General features: G+C 35.5%; 1 protein-coding gene across 2 annotated transcripts in view; it reads left to right on the top strand.

The window, feature by feature from the left end:
- Window positions 1-10999, top strand: part of HECTD2 (HECT domain E3 ubiquitin protein ligase 2) — a 33500-nt gene extending 22501 nt beyond the window's left edge. Inside the window, exons 14-21 of one of the 2 annotated variants that reach the window (XM_014875293.2) lie at window positions 1547-1635; window positions 2643-2801; window positions 3092-3166; window positions 3994-4081; window positions 4332-4438; window positions 5583-5698; window positions 6299-6442; window positions 8457-10999. In XM_014875293.2, coding sequence (XP_014730779.2) covers window positions 1547-1635; window positions 2643-2801; window positions 3092-3166; window positions 3994-4081; window positions 4332-4438; window positions 5583-5698; window positions 6299-6442; window positions 8457-8577 — 899 coding nt within the window. In that variant the 3' untranslated portion in view covers window positions 8578-10999. Of the gene's footprint in view, window positions 1-1546; window positions 1636-2642; window positions 2802-3091; window positions 3167-3993; window positions 4082-4331; window positions 4439-5582; window positions 5699-6298; window positions 6443-8456 lie in introns of those variants that run through there. The other variant, XM_088169122.1, reaches the window with a different exon arrangement.
- The last annotated feature ends 4804 nt before the right edge of the window (window positions 11000-15803 follow it).

Raw genomic sequence — 15803 nt, forward strand, 5'->3', positions numbered from 1 at the left:
TTTAAAGTGCAAATTCTTTCATTGTTACGACTATCAGCAAAGTGTGGGAGGAGGAGTTCAGAAATATTCTTGTCCCTTGGAAAGGGACTGTATCCCCTGCTGTCTTTAATGTTTAAGATGCAAATAACATGTCAGAAGCTTGGAAGGGAAAATATCACTGTTATTACCCTTTCCAGTTTAATTGATTCTTCAGGTTTAACTCCTGGAATTCAAAAAGTCTTAATTAACTCAGCTGTCTGCCTGCCTATTTGTTTTGCAATGCTTTCTTATCTTGGTGTGGACAAGACAAAACCTATTTTCTTCCAACATCCTTATGATTTTTTAGTATGTGAACCTTGCTCTGCCTTACATACAGCTGTTCTGTTGTTTCTGGCAATGTCTAAACCTTTTGTGATGAGCACCTTTTTGAGCTGGAGTTCAAAAGATGAATTGTTTAGGAGAGTAGGGGGGAAAATATGAAGGCAGCTTTTTGCCTGTAATTTATCATAAGAACTGGATGTCCCTGAGACAAGTTGGATTTTCATTCCTTTTTTTTTTTCTTTTTCCTCTAAATATTATTTTTCACCAACTTTATCTTCAGAGCTACAGTGAGCTGTTGCATACAAAATGTGCTTAGAACTAGTCAGTGCTTTGGTTTGTACAGACCATGGCAACAACAATAAACTTGGCCCATTCAATCCCAACAAATTCCAAACGGCCATCACATTTTACCCAATTTACTTCTGCATTAGAGCATGCTTATGTGGAGTGTGTCTTGCCTCTCTGAGCAATACTTCCTAGGCATTTTAGAGCTGTTATCTGCTTTCATTATGTAGGTTTTTACTTTCTGTCACTCTGTAAAACAGAATGTTCTGTATCTGACGCAAATAGCAGTCAAACTCATCTATGCTCATGATTTCAGTAGGATCTGGCTTGTCATTTAGACCCATGAATGGCTTTTTTAGGGTACATGTGGTTTGGGGCTTTTTTAACTTACCTAGTATAGTTTTTTGACAGAAAGTATGAAACATACCCCTTTGCAGGTTGTGTGTGCGTATAACATAAACCATTTACAATTTTCTATTCTAAGAAGGTAAAGCTTATGGTATTTGTATCATGGGATTCATGCCAGCATTTTTAGGGATTGTCATCTGCTATCAACCTAGAAAGAAAGGAGGAAATAAGTGAGTTTACATTGCAGTAAGAAAATGTTTGCTTAGACAGTTAATGTTTATGGCAGTACGGATGCTGGAGCACAATGAAGAAACAGATTGCATAGGGACATGGCAAAATATCCACAACTGGAGGCCCTAAAGAACTTGTTGCATCAGCACCAAGCAGGGCTGGTGGGCTTGAGCCTGCTTCAGGCTTGGCACTGCCTTTGGTGCTCCTTCCTAAGCACCTGCCTGCAGGCTCCTGCTGTGGGTGGGAGCAGGGTCCTGAGAACAACCATGGGGATGTGGGCACCCCCAGGAGCTTTCCAAGGGTGCATGGGTAGGAAAGGTGAGGCTTTGTATGAATTCTTACAAAGCTCAGGCTTTTTAAGGGCCACGTTGCTGTTCTGCAGGCATGTTCACCTACCACAAGGACTCGCAGTGCCATTGGTTCAGCAGCTTTAAATGTGACAACTATTCGGAATTCCGACTGGTTGGAGCCGTATCCTTTTCTGTCCACTAGAACATTCTGAACGACAGCCACTCGATGAGCTGGTGTGGGGATAAAATAAAGCACTGGCTCAAGCTCCTTCAAAGGTTCTATATACACCTATGTTCCATTTTAAATGTATTTTTTGGAAATCGTTCAAGCAAGTGAACTAAAAATAGGAAGAAAATGGGGGACGTGGTACATTTTACAATCAGAAAATGCTAAGTCAATGTTAAACTTGCAACTTTTTTGTGTATAAGTTGTCATTTTTTATATACTTAAGCCTCTGAGTTTCTTTCAGTAAACATCAGTTTGCCTGTGTCCATTAATACTTAAGTCCCCATTGAGCAGTATGTGGCTTTTTGCCTTTTTTATTACAAAATGGAAGCCTATTTTGAGCATGAGTTTATTTTCTAGGTTTTCTGTTGGGCTCATAAATGAAGACCTCCGACAAATGATTTATGATAGTACATGCTTATAACTCCACTGAGATGAGGTAACAGTGTCCGTTTGCTGATTTCAATGGTATCAGGTTGTAGGTCTTTTCTAACAGATCTATTCTATTCTTGTGAGAACTTGAACTGGGATAGTTTCAAAGTTGTTTCATGGGATGCACTTAAATGTGCTAATGGATGAGCTGTAGTACCGGTGCAGGTTTGTCTTAATGGTTTTTAGATTTATTTAAAAGAAATATTGCTTTTATTGATCTTTCACTAGAAAATATATATTTATCTATCTCTTTTTCATAACAAAACTTTGGAAAATGTATTGGAGAAATGCTTATGTATATTATGAAGAAGATTTTCAAGCATTCTCTCAATGTGCATCATTTGACCATGTTAACCACTGCTTTATTGTAATGAAAAACTTCATTTAAAATTGTCAGTCCAGAAACAGTGAAATAATTTACATTCCTTCTGTTTGTTGACCATGAATCTTAAAATATTTTTTCCAAGCTACAAAAATGCTAACTATAATAATGATGTGTCATATTTGCCCTTAACTTCTGACATATGTAGCTTATGGGACTTGCTGTATATAACAGCATCACATTGGACATCCGTTTCCCACCTTGCTGTTACAAGAAATTATTGAGTCCTCCCATTGTTCCCTGTGATCATAACACACTTGTAGGCATCTGTGGTGTCACATTAGATGACCTGTTTCAGATTATGCCTGTAAGTATTACATTTTCTAAGAGGCAAAATTACTGATATAAAACCTGATTTATTTATGTTTAATGCTTGAGTTTCAAACTTTTTTAAAAGCAGCCTTTTTTCAGCACAGGCTGATAAAGTCTCCTTCTGATGAAAACAGAAAATCTCTGTGTTTTCTAGCATAGTATGCATGTTAAAAATGCAGCTTTTTCCAAGATACTTTCTGTATAAAACAATGCTTCTGGCATATCCGTGCAAAGTGCATCTCTTAGTTTTGTAGGTTTACTAAAGAGTTTTTACTCCTATTGTAGGAATTGGCACATGGACTAAGTGAACTTCTGTCCTATGAAGGCAATGTTGAAGAGGATTTTTACTCAACCTTTCAGGTCATTAAGTGCACGACTATACGTGGTTCTCACCCCTGTTCAGTGATATTTCCCAGTGCTAGAATGGCAGTGGCGTGGCTCATTGCCGTGTGATTGCTGTGGTTTGGAATGGAAGTGTGGGGATGGCAGCTGGCTCCTGGAGCCGCGCTGCCCGGCCCCGCTGGCTGTCCCGCGGTGGCTCCGTGATGACACTCCGAGCTGTTGTTCCCTGGAAGTGTCGGTGCATCCCGGTCCTCATCACCAGGGTCTCTAGGCCAGCTGCTGGTGCATTTCCAGCTCTTTGCTTTTCTGTCTAACCCAGATGATAGTCAAAGTTTACTTGGTTATTTTATGCATTTTGTCCAGGAAATCTCACTTCAGCAATAGGCTGTTCAACTTTTTACAGTTTTGCCTGACCTGGGTGTTGTAAATTGTAATTTCAGTCAGGAAAGTCTTTTTCAGTTACCCATTGTTTCAGAACACACATACTAGTTAATGAAATTTCATATTGGTGATACTTAGTTCCTAGGTGAGCTACAGCAGAGCAAATACCTTCTTAATTGTGCTTGCTGCTTCTATGCCATTCTTTTGTATAAAAAGCTCTATGGTTCCAGAGCCTGCAGGTCAGTTTGACATGCCACTGTTACAGGATTTTTGTTCTTTGAATACTAATTTTCTGAGCAATTTGTTGAAAATTGTAATATTTACCTTGTAAAAACATCACAACCCTCAGAATTACAGCATGTGCTGAAGAGAGAGAGGGAATGCCTAGCATAATATAAGCTTTGTAGCTTTTAAGTATATTAACTTATTTTCCAGTGCTGACCTTGACTCCTCTTTTTCTGTAGGTTTTTCAGGAAGAATTTGGTGTTATAAAATCTTACAACTTAAAGCCAAATGGAGATAAAATTCCAGTCACAAATAGGAATAGGAAAGGTACTTCAATGCATATTAACTACACATAGTTTGCAGATTTAAGTTTGTCCTTTTTCTCCTTTCTATAAGCCTGTGCTTTGATTAACAAAGAGTGAAATGAAATGGCTGTAGTTCTTTCTGGTATGCCTACCAATTTAATGATATCTAAAATTAAATGCGTTCATTTTTCATATTCAGTATGATTTTAGAGGGCAGAATAAGTGATTGACTAAAATTATTATAATGTAACAAAATAATTTTTTTTTTTTAGAATATGTGCAGCTCTATGTTGATTTTCTTCTCAATAGATCGATCTACAAACAATTTGCAGCTTTCTATTATGGATTTCATAGTGTCTGTGCTTCATATGCATTACTGGTAAGAATAAAGTGAAACATAAATCTTCACTTCTATTTCAAGTATTTGACAATTACTTATCTAAATCAAATTGCACTGGATAATTTTAAGATTTGAAAAGAATCTTGACTGATCAATAAACTTGATTACTCCAACATGAGCGAAGAAATTAGTCAGGTAATCAACTGTTCTCTGTAGTGTTTCATTGAAAAGAGATAAATAAAGCTCCAGAAGACAGGTTTATCTCTATGTATTCACAGACACATCACAGGCTCTCCAGTGAATGTTTACAAGGTTTCTGTGTATTCCCTACATTTAGGAACTGCAGAGCAGCTGTGTCTGAGTGCTTCTGAGTGACTCCTCTGAAAACACCTATTGCTTTTTACAGGAAGAACACTCAGTGAAGTTGAGATTAAATATTCTTCTATTTTCAATCCTGTTTGGATTCCTGTTGGAATGACTTTTTAAATTTACAGCATCCCTTCTGCACTGAGAAAGAAGAGAAAGTTTCAATTTGCCTGGGATTTTCTGAATTCCAGTGAAATTGGTGAACTGTGACACCTTGCAGCAAAGTGAGGTGTGCCCAACCACTGGGGAGGTTCTGGAAGGACAGTGAGAATCCATTGAAATGCCATGTCATACCTCCATGCAACTTGATCATGTTGTAGTAGATGAATAAGTGGATTCTACAGGTGGAAGTTTAGCCAGTATTAAACATGGCTTATCATTATAAGTGTTTGCTTTGCACATTGGGACTTGTCAGTGCAAATGAAATGGAAGTTGAAATCAAAATTGACATCAAGACCCTCCCTCAGATTTCCATATGTACAAACTTAATTTCTTCCTGAACCATTTGTAGTCTGATCACGTGATAGGCAAGTCAGTGTAATAAATGTAAGAATAATGAAGAAGTGAAGAACAAAATATGCTGAAATATTGTGTTATCCTGTAATTAACTTTCTACTATATATGGCAGTAAGAGAGTCTTCAAAGTGCTGAGGGATTAATTTTTTTTTAATCAGTATGTATCCAAGTTAGAAACTTACATTGAATGATATTCTGTTAATTTTTCTGTAATGACAAAATAAAAATTCAATCTTTATCTAGGAGTATCATTTCTCATCTTTTTTAAAAAATTAAATATTTTGTCCTTGATTTATGGCAGCTACTTCGTCCAGAGGAGGTTGAAATTCTCGTCTGTGGCAGTCCTGAACTGGACATGTCTGCTTTACAGAGAAGTACCCAGTATGAGGGCTACCAAAAAACTGATCTGACTATACGGTAGGCCTGGGATTTTATTCTGAGTTTAAAACATCATGGAATGTTAGACTTCCATCAGAAATCTCTTCAAGGATAATCTGAGAATGACTGAAGTTTTAGAAACCTATTTCTAAATAAGGCAAAGACACTACTAAATTGTCATAAGTAGGTAGAATTAGGTCCTTAATGGTATGTGTTTACTGAATATCCTTAAAAAATTATGCCCACGTTGAAGTGGAGTATTTTGAAAAGCTCCAAATCCTACATATGAGATCTCAGTATTTTTATTATCCAATCTAGTAAAAATACTTTTTTTACTCCCTTCGCTTTGATACTAATGACATTTATATTAGTGAGAAGAAGGCATTTATAGTTGTATAGATAAGTGGTTTGGGGCACCATTTGGCAGAACATCATTCCAAAATTAATATTTTACTTGTCAATTCCTTGGGAATTTAACCTTGTATGTTGGGAAACTGCTGATCTCCTATATATTATATTAATTAAATTCTCAGTAAGCGATATTCATCATGTAGTATTTGTAGTTTTATAATCATCTTCATGCTATTTTTTTACAATGTTGCATTGCAACATTTTTTTCTCCCTCTGCCCTGGGCATAGATACTTCTGGGATGTAGTTCTGGGATTTTCCCTGGACCTTCAAAAGAAGCTGCTACATTTTGCTACAGGAAGTGATAGAGTACCTGTGGGAGGAATGGCTGATCTGAATTTCAAGATTTCAAAGAGCGAAACATCCACTAATTGGTAAGTAATGTTTGCATTTTTAAAATTTCTTTCATTAATTTTTTTCACGAGAGCCCTTATTGCTCTTGAATGTCTTTTTACAGAAGAGCAAATGAATGTACAAGAAGGAAACTGCATTAACTCCTTTAGTTTGCCTTCAAAATGTTATACCTATTTATTGATTGCATGAATTTAAAAAACAAGGAAGTTGTTTTTCCAGTCAGTGTTTATTTATGAGGCTGGTAATTATTTATAGGGATTATTTACATGTTTTCAATTCAGATAAATTATTTATTTAATCATTCCTAACATGATAGCTGACCTGATTAAAATATACCTTGAACTACCATGAATTTTTCTGAATTTTTTTTGGTTTGATGGTGTTATTTATACCAACCCAGTTAGTATTTTTTTAATTCTTAAGACTGGAGAAAGTCAGTTTAAATAACTTGAAACCTGTACAGAAAAACTTGCTGTTCTGGAGCTCACTGTGAAGCAGTAATTATTGACTTTACCTAGATTTCTCAAACACTTAGAGTAATCAAAATACTTAAAGTATTTTTCAAAGTCTGAATAGAAAACTGTATTTTTCAAGGAATTTTGCTGTTTTTTCTGTGAAGAGCTGATCTAAAGACATAAACATAATAAATTTTGGGGTTGTTTTAAATTTAATTTATCTCATTATTGTGATATTTCTAATGCTTTTCTCAGTGAGGTAATAACTGGTTCCAGTAACATTAAAGGAACATGAAGATCAGATGAAAAATGAAGAAAAATCAGTGAACATTGAATCACTCTTTATGTTACTTCTGTAAATTGTTCTTTTTCGTAAAAATGAGAAAATGTGTTTTGAAATAGTGTGCATTTTAAACTGCTGTAGGTCCATGTTTTGCAAGGTAATTATTGCTGTCAGACTGCCTGCACAGGGATAAAGGTGGACACCATCATCATATTGCTCACACAATAGGATCAAAGAATGTAATAGCAATAAGAATTGGCAAATTAATAAAAGCTTCTCAACTTTCCAAATTCTGAAGCCATGACTCCAGTCCAATTAACAGATCTTTGCTGATCACTTAAAGGGCATGGAGGGGAAAAGTAACTTGGGTTTCCAAATTTGGGGGTTCCACCCCCTTTAGAGCATGTTTGCTAATGATGAAAGGCCAAACTTGTGCCATTCAAAAGACTGAGGGATGAAATGAAAAGAGACCTTAGAGGGCTTTTGGGTCACATAATAAAATGTGTGTCCAAATGCAATACATTTTTCAGCAGGTTTTCCAAATGGCAAGCTGAGCTTCAGCTCATTGTCTTTCTCCTGTCCCCCCCAAGTTACCAGCTGTAGGACAAGTCTGTATCCTCAGGTCTGAGTCTTCCATGTCACTTGAGAATTTAAATGGCAAGAAATTCCTGTAGCTTTTTATTACCTGTGGCTCATTAAATTAATCCATTCTAGTGAGAAACAATGCTTCCAGTGTTTGAGTCAGCCATTCCTTAGCCATATCTACAATACATATATTCAAGCTCTCAGAAGAAACTTACAAGTGTTGGTATAGCTGAGACCAGAATTTGTCAACTGTTGTTTTTCCAGCATTTCAGTCAGTTCTTCAGAGCTTTTTTAGCAGGCTGGACCCTGAGTTCTGTATTTTCACAGATTGTGGTTCTTCTGGGTGTGTCTGCACCTACTGCAGGACTCACCTTCCTTTTTCATGTTGTGAATTCTGTCTATACCCAGATTTTGTGTTTAGAGAAGTCATGTGATACCTGGAGTTTCCAAAATCAGGAAAGAGATGTTTCCAACTTGGGGGGGGGGGGGGAAGAGGAAGGAGTTGGAGGCAAACAAATTTATCTGAGGTACTTATTAGCAGCAGTGGTATTACTTACATTCAACAGAACTTGAACCAACATTGGGATAAATGTTTTTTTACAGGATTTCTTACTTAAGAAATGTTTAACTGAAAATGTATAGGCAATTGGCAGCATTCTGGTTGCATTATTCTTAAATGTGTTTTGCTGGGTATTTTTTAAATTGTTTCAGGTTACCTGTGGCACATACCTGCTTCAACCAGCTTTGTCTCCCTCCTTACAAGAACAAGAAGGAACTGAAGCAAAAGTTAATAATTGGAATTTCGAATGCAGAGGGGTTTGGTCTGGAATAAGATTAAATACTCCAAGAAGAGCATTTTTATGTAGCATTCACTCTCTTCTGATTGTGCCTTTAAGCTTTTCATTGTTATGTCTCTTGATACTGTGCCAGTTTTATCACATTTAGGTAATTTTTTAATTAAATATGAAGTGTATGGTTTTTTTTCCTGAATGGCAATACATTTGCTGCTTGCTTTGTCACAGAAAGTAGCTTTCTTTGTACAAAAAGCTCATCTGTTTGATAAATGAAACCCAACTAAGACAATTCCCAAGTTCTAGGTTTTTCTTAATAGCACTTTATCATTAATCATAATTCTTTTACGTCAAGTTATCCCACTGGGAGATAATATACAGAATATTTCTCTATTGATTAATCCCAGTGGCAGATTGTTTTCAATTAACATCAATAATAGAAAAACTATAACATCAGCATGTAGCCATTATTTTCACAAAGGCAAATAGGAATTTTAGTCTTTATAAACTATTTGTAGTTTTATTCTGGTTTTCCTTCTCAGTGAAACCAGCTGTCTAAGAAGTATGTAAATAACTGCTTGTGAAGAAATCCGGTTTTGATAGTGCCATTTACTGCTAAAAAATTATTTTTTATGAATAAGAGGTTTTAGATGATGTATATTCAGCTTTTACACTTGACTGTACAAGGGTGTTAAAAGGTATTTTTTCAGCTTGAGGGGATTGAAGTTCAAGCTACAGGTATTAAGGAATTTGTATGTTCATTCTTAACAGCAAACTAGCCAGGTCTATTGTAGCATTTGAATAAACAAAACTAGATATTTAAAATCAATTCCACATCTGGTGAAATGCTTTAGGAAGAGAATTATATCCACAACTGGTGGAAACCAATATAGTGTATCATGGTATCATTTTTTTGCAGCAGCTTTGTTGAAAGTCTTAAATAAGCTGTGACAAAAGTGAATACAATAACATTTCTGAAGAATGTTGCAACTTCCATTAACATGGAGACCAGCATTTAAAAATGTTTTGTGTTTTTCACTGCACAAACTCTGTGAAAAGAATTCTTGGTATGTCTGCTCCGAGTTAGTAAATTAGCAGCTGGGGAAGAAATGGTTCTGAAATAATTGTAAGTCTGGGTTTTATTCATTAAGTGGAAAGGATTTATCAGCATGCAGTATAGTATTTTTAAATATGAACAGCTACTGTGTGTTCTGTAGATTTTTCTTTCAGCTGAATAAGGCCCAGATCATTTGAGACACTTTGGCATCTAATTTGTCAGCTTTCCCCATTGATTTCTGCTGGGGCATGGATGCATAACTATCTTGTAGTGTCTGTACTCAAATACTATATTAGTCTTCTTTTTTTCTCTGTATTATTTACATACAATCAACAGATTTTCAAATGATGAACAAATTAATCTGTCTAATTCATGATTTCAAAGTTGTTCTGGATATTCTTCAATAGCTAAGTGTAAACTTTATTTTTTTATTACTCCTAGAAAAGTTACTGGTGATTTTACTGTTTTATTGAGGCAGAGATAAATATTAGGATATTTTAGAATATTTGACATTGTATTCATAGTGCTGTCATTGAAACCAGTAATAAGATTTCCATTGGCTTTAGCCTGGAACTATACTAGGTTAGCACGAAGAGTGCTAAAAGCAGCACTGAAAAATTCTGCATTTTTGCATTGTATCTCCCTAATGGAGATTTTAAAATAAATTTTAACTTGCAGGATTTCAGATGTTGAGAAATAAAGCAAGCTTTCACTGTTGCACTGAATGAACTAGATAGCTTCAAGCAATGTTAAATTTCTAACACCTGAATAAGGATGTAAGAAACCTGGAAACAAAGACCTACTGCCTTTCCTCTCTTTGTAGAATTGGATTCATGAAAGGTTGGCTTATGAATAAATAGCTATACAGTTTATTTGAAAACATGGCAAATTAGCCAGAATATTTTTTTAAGGCTTAAACCCACTTTTAATAACTATTTATCTACTATTGTTAAAATGAAAGCTTTATCTTTTCTCCTTTTCACTGAACTGCACTTTGACTTCTGTTTAGTTTTATTTATTGATGCTTTTTTTGAGATAATGTGTAATATTACCTCAGAATTCTAAAAACGCTATTGTATTTGCATCAATTTTTAAATCAGATTGTCATTCAAAGACATTTTATATATTTCCTGATGTTGATAAATTAAATAGTAAATTTTGTATTTGTTAAATGAAAGCATTACACTGTATTTATGAAATAAGCCTCTGATAATTTTGAAAAATTTATTCGATGGTGTTTTGTTGTTCTTGTGTCTTGCCCTGTAACCCAGCAAATCTTTTTTTATCTCCATCATTGTTTTGTACTGTACAAAAGAAATCTGGTTTGTATAAACTTGTTCATTACTAAGTATCTATTTTTATGTATCAAATTGTCCAGTCATTAAATCAAGTATTTAAAATGCTGACCTCACTTGTATAATTTCAGATTTCCAAGATTGGTCATAATGGGTTTAAAATCATGCTCAACCTCTCTGCTTTTAGTTTATTTTTCTTTTGAGAAGTTTTCTTTACCATAACAGTTCTGCTAAAATATTGCATGGCTCACTGAAAAAAACTAAGTTTAAACAACCAAACATACACCAAGACTTAGAATTCATATTTATAGTCAAAATTGCAGGTGTTCTGGTGCTTCCCTTGGTGTAATAATTCTGTACAATAGTATAGATCCTCATGGATCCAACAACTGGGATTGTTCCATGTGGAAAAGAGAAGGCTTTAGGGACATGTAATTGGAGCCTCCCAGTACCTTAGGAGGGCTCATGAAAAAGAGGAAGAAGGATTTTTTATTTGGGCAGATAGCAGGACAAGGAGAAATGATTTTAAACTGAAAGAGAGCAGGTTTAGATGAGATGTTAGAAAGATGATGGTGAGGCACTGGAACAGGTTGTCCAGAGAAGTTGTGGATGCCCCATCGCTGGAAGTATTCGAGGCCAGGCTGAATGGAGCCCTGAAGAACCTGATCTAGTGAATGGCATCCCTGCCCGTGGCCAGGGGTCGGAACTATGTCATCTTTAAGGCCTTTCCAACCCAAAACATCTTATGGCTCTGTGATTCTAACTTAATTGTCCTTTTTTTTCTTTTTACTACCTAAGTTGCAAGATTACTTGGAGGTGCAGAAACAGACAAAGCCACAAGCTATTGTATGTTTTATCTTCTCTGTTCTTCTGCTAATTTTAACATTAAAATCAGGAGGGACAGGTAAGAAGAACATCATGCTTTCTCAGGGACGCAGGTCCTGATCACAGAACTGTTACCTTTGTACCACTCAAGTTACCTACAGATGGCAGCAAAGATGAAGATTGAAACAATTTAATTAGAGGTCAGACTTTCCTCTTAGCTAACAGTAGATATTATGAATGCACATAAAGAAGAAAAAAGTTATGTCTTAAAAATTTCTATCACAAATAATTGCTGAATTGCAAAGTCAGCAAATATAAATTGACTTTTAGCAAACAAATACGGAGAAAGAAGAAGCAGCTTCTTGGATCTAGTGCTGGGTTTTGAAAGTGTCCCCTCTTTCCATTAAGAGTTCCTAATGTGTTTTTAGGACAAATGAAAGACTCTGCCAAAACATCAGAGACGAGATTGGTTATACCTGACCTCTGACCAGTCAATAGCCTCAAGAGTGACATTTGGAAAAAGGTTAGAAAGCCTGACTTGCCTTGTCCTGTTTCAGCTAGGGATCAGACAGCTGCCACTGGAGCTTAAAATTGAAATGCAGTATTTCCTTTTGATTTTTTGGCCGAAAGTGGTGAGATTCCTTCTCTGTAGTAGTAGTTGGTGTTGGTACTGGTTGACTTGCTCCAGAAGCAAATGTTATACTCACTTAATCTTCATAGCTGTGGTATTTAATATTCCTTCAGAACTCCTTCTTGAAAAAATGAAAATATCTGCAAGGTCCCTGAAAGGCTCTGGTTTCGTGTCCTGACTGTCAGACAATAATGTGTTTTTCCTTCTAGTGCCCCTGGTTTTCTTCGAATAAATTTGTTTGGGTCAAGTAATTTTTCAGTCTATTTCTATTTTTTTTTTCAGGGTCTGTACTGGTGTATGTGTTGTTGAAGTTCCTTGTACTTTTAAATATTCATGTGTATAAGAAAATAATAATGAGATGGCCTGAACTACCACAGCTGTTTCACTTGTTATAGAAATGTTCTAATTAATAGTGAAGTAGGTTTTGTTGTTAAATTAATGAGCGAAAATGGCCCCCGGTGATCTGCACCTTTCAAATTGTTAATTAAATTCTTAGTGAATTCTTTGAACCCCAATGGCTTTATGTAAAACACAACAGGTCAAGGAAGATGAAGAGATTTTTTCTGATGATCTGGTGAAACAGTTGCTTATTAGACTCTGGAAGAGTGGGAGAAGTTCACATAAGTTGGGCAAGCTAAGTTCAGTTCTGGACTCCTCTGCAGTATTCGAGTTAATATGCATATTAGATATATATATATATAATATGCATATTATATATGCATAATAAAAGGATGTATCAATTAATGTCTTGTGTGGTTTATGTCCTACTACAGCAAGGCTTCATTTACCATTTTTCTTTTTGCCATCAATTTAATGATTTGGTACTTGTAGTGAATGAGACTTTTACTTTTTGATGCAGTATTTTCTTCCCATGAGAGTCATCCTAGATTCTGTATATATATGATGTTCAAGTTTAATTTAAAGGCTTCTTGTTTATTTGCTGGTTTAACTCTATGACATGATTTCATATTAACCAGGAGAGATGAGCCTGTTCTCACAGAGTCATTAGTTATCTTCATACTAGGATCTCTGGCTGCTGCCATACTACAGATAATAACAATCCAGCCTCCACTGGCATTACCAGAACAGAATTATTTGTAGCTACATTATTTAATTCAAACATCTTCTCAATGGATGAGTTTATTCAGTGTGCATTCAATCTCTGCTTTAGCAGAGAGCTAGAACGTTAATTTCTTTTGCTATTCGTTTTATGTCAGTAGCAATATTGCAGAAGTCAAGAACTGTGTTTTGTCCTCTGGAAAAAACAATCCAGCTGGATATAAAGTAGCTAAAGCACAGTCATTTTTGAAATCCATGGGGTTTAAACTCAAACATGTTGGTCTTGGTTTTGATTGCCTTTTGGTGAATTTATGTAACCTCACATTCCTGGTTTCCAAGGACTGTGTTGGCAGCATATGTACTGCTTGGGGCTTTTTATAGTTGGCCTTGATTAGTGGTAATGTTCCACACTGAGCAAAGAAGGCACTTAATTTTGTCATCTTGCTCACCTACTTTAAAGAAGGATCTTTTCCCAGATCTTTATGGATTCCAAGATGGAGAAGTATCCTGCTCAGATACTTGAACACCCTGACAAGACATGTTTTGTGGTATGAAATGCATATTAATTTTTTAACATTTATTCATAGAAAATTTATTTAACCATAGCAAATAAATGTGGCTTGTGTAAAACAGAGAAGAGCACAGTAGCAGAACAGAAGAAATTTACTTCCTTAGCATTTCAATGGTATAGCTTTTTAGTTGGAGACATCTAATTTTATTTCCTTAGCTGATAAAGTTTAATTTTTCTAGGGTAGAATATCTTAGAGAGTTTAAGAACTGAAATTATTTTCTTTAATTCAATAACTGTATTCGATAAAGCTAAAATTTGAGTAAACTATAGTATTTTCCTACCTCTGTGTAGTGCTTATTGCATTGTCTAATTGGACTGATATCAATAGTGTTCTTCATCATTTTTCTTTTGGAATTCCCACTTATCTGGCAATTTTACCATGAAAGAAAAGCTTTCCCAAGCATTGAAAACAGTAAGTATTCATTCAAATTGAAAGTTTTAAAGTAATAACACACATTTGTTTCTGTTGCATATAAACAAGCTTGTTGCATTTTGGTTTGGGTGTTTTGCTTTAGGATCCAGAAGCTATTCAAGAGCATATTTCTGCACATTGGTTGAAATGCATTAAGCTGTTACATCAAATGGCACATTCTGGAAGGTGAAAACTCTCTTTCCAGTAGCTTGTGCTACTGAAAGTTACTGCAAATATGTGAAAAGGATTCCAAGTTAATAATTGTTTACATTGCTTTGTTAGTTGCCAGATAGGGGCTGAAATCTCCTGGGGTATTACAACCAAGCTGTGTTTGAATTTCCAGGGGCATGTTTGCTTTCTTCCTGTTGATCATGTCCTAGCCTATGCTGGCCCAGTTTCTACTGGAGATGGGTTTCACACCCTTACAGGGGATGTTTTAATGTATTTCTTACACTGACAAATTTAATACCCATTCATTCTTCATTTCAAAAAGGGAGGTCAATTTCTTCAACAGTTTATCATGTTGGTCAAGAACTCTCAGGTACAGAACTAAATTCTCAATTAAATTAGTTTTAAAACTGTTTCCTATACCGGATTTTAAACATTAAACATCATCCTATAACCAAAGGTGTTGAGGCAACACCCACAGCTGTGTCTTCTGTTCCTCATTCCCTGGTTGTTTTTGTGTAAACTGCTGTAGGCATGTAACAAAAAAATGGGAGATGCCTTAGGAGTAAGTTTTTACTTGAAAATGATAGTGTTGGAATTCTTTTATCTCTTTGTTACATCCCTGTGTGGAAGCTGTAGTTTGTGGTTTTCATTTGTAACTGTTGGCAGTGGGTACACTGCAGCTGGGGATCTGAGGGTGTAATTGCTTGCATCATTATTCACATCATTGTTCAAAAGAAAAAATGACCTATGTGTGTTTCTCTTCCCTCTTCAGGGCATCTTGATGCATCAAGGCTTTTCTATTTTATAGTGCAAAGGTATTCTCAGTTTATCTTTTGCCCTTGAATTTCTTCTCAATTTATTTGTTGCTGGCTTTATTAGTAGGGCTTATTAATTCTATATGATATAAGCACAGCTGCTATGCTTAATCATGCATTCAGTTAGCATTTTCATACTTGTAGGTGTACTGGGAAGATGAAATTGCTACTTTCATGCAGCACAATCAATCCTTGATTAATTTCTCCTGTCATTACTTATAGCAACAATCTGCATTCTTTGTGTAGTTCTGCTGCCTTTCACCGTGTTCAAGATCTACTGTCATTCATAATACAGCAGATATATAATTGTGATTAATATGAATGATAAAAAAATAGAGGCTGTCACTTTGAATTTTCCTAGATTAGAAAATCATCCCGTTGGCTATTTGTTACCCTTTTTTCTAGGTTTTTGGGTTTTTTCTTCACTGGGT

The sequence above is a fragment of the Sturnus vulgaris genome, chromosome 8, assembly GCF_052056855.1.
Source record: "Sturnus vulgaris isolate bStuVul1 chromosome 8, bStuVul1.hap1, whole genome shotgun sequence".
In the NCBI taxonomy this organism is placed as follows: domain Eukaryota; kingdom Metazoa; phylum Chordata; class Aves; order Passeriformes; family Sturnidae; genus Sturnus; species Sturnus vulgaris.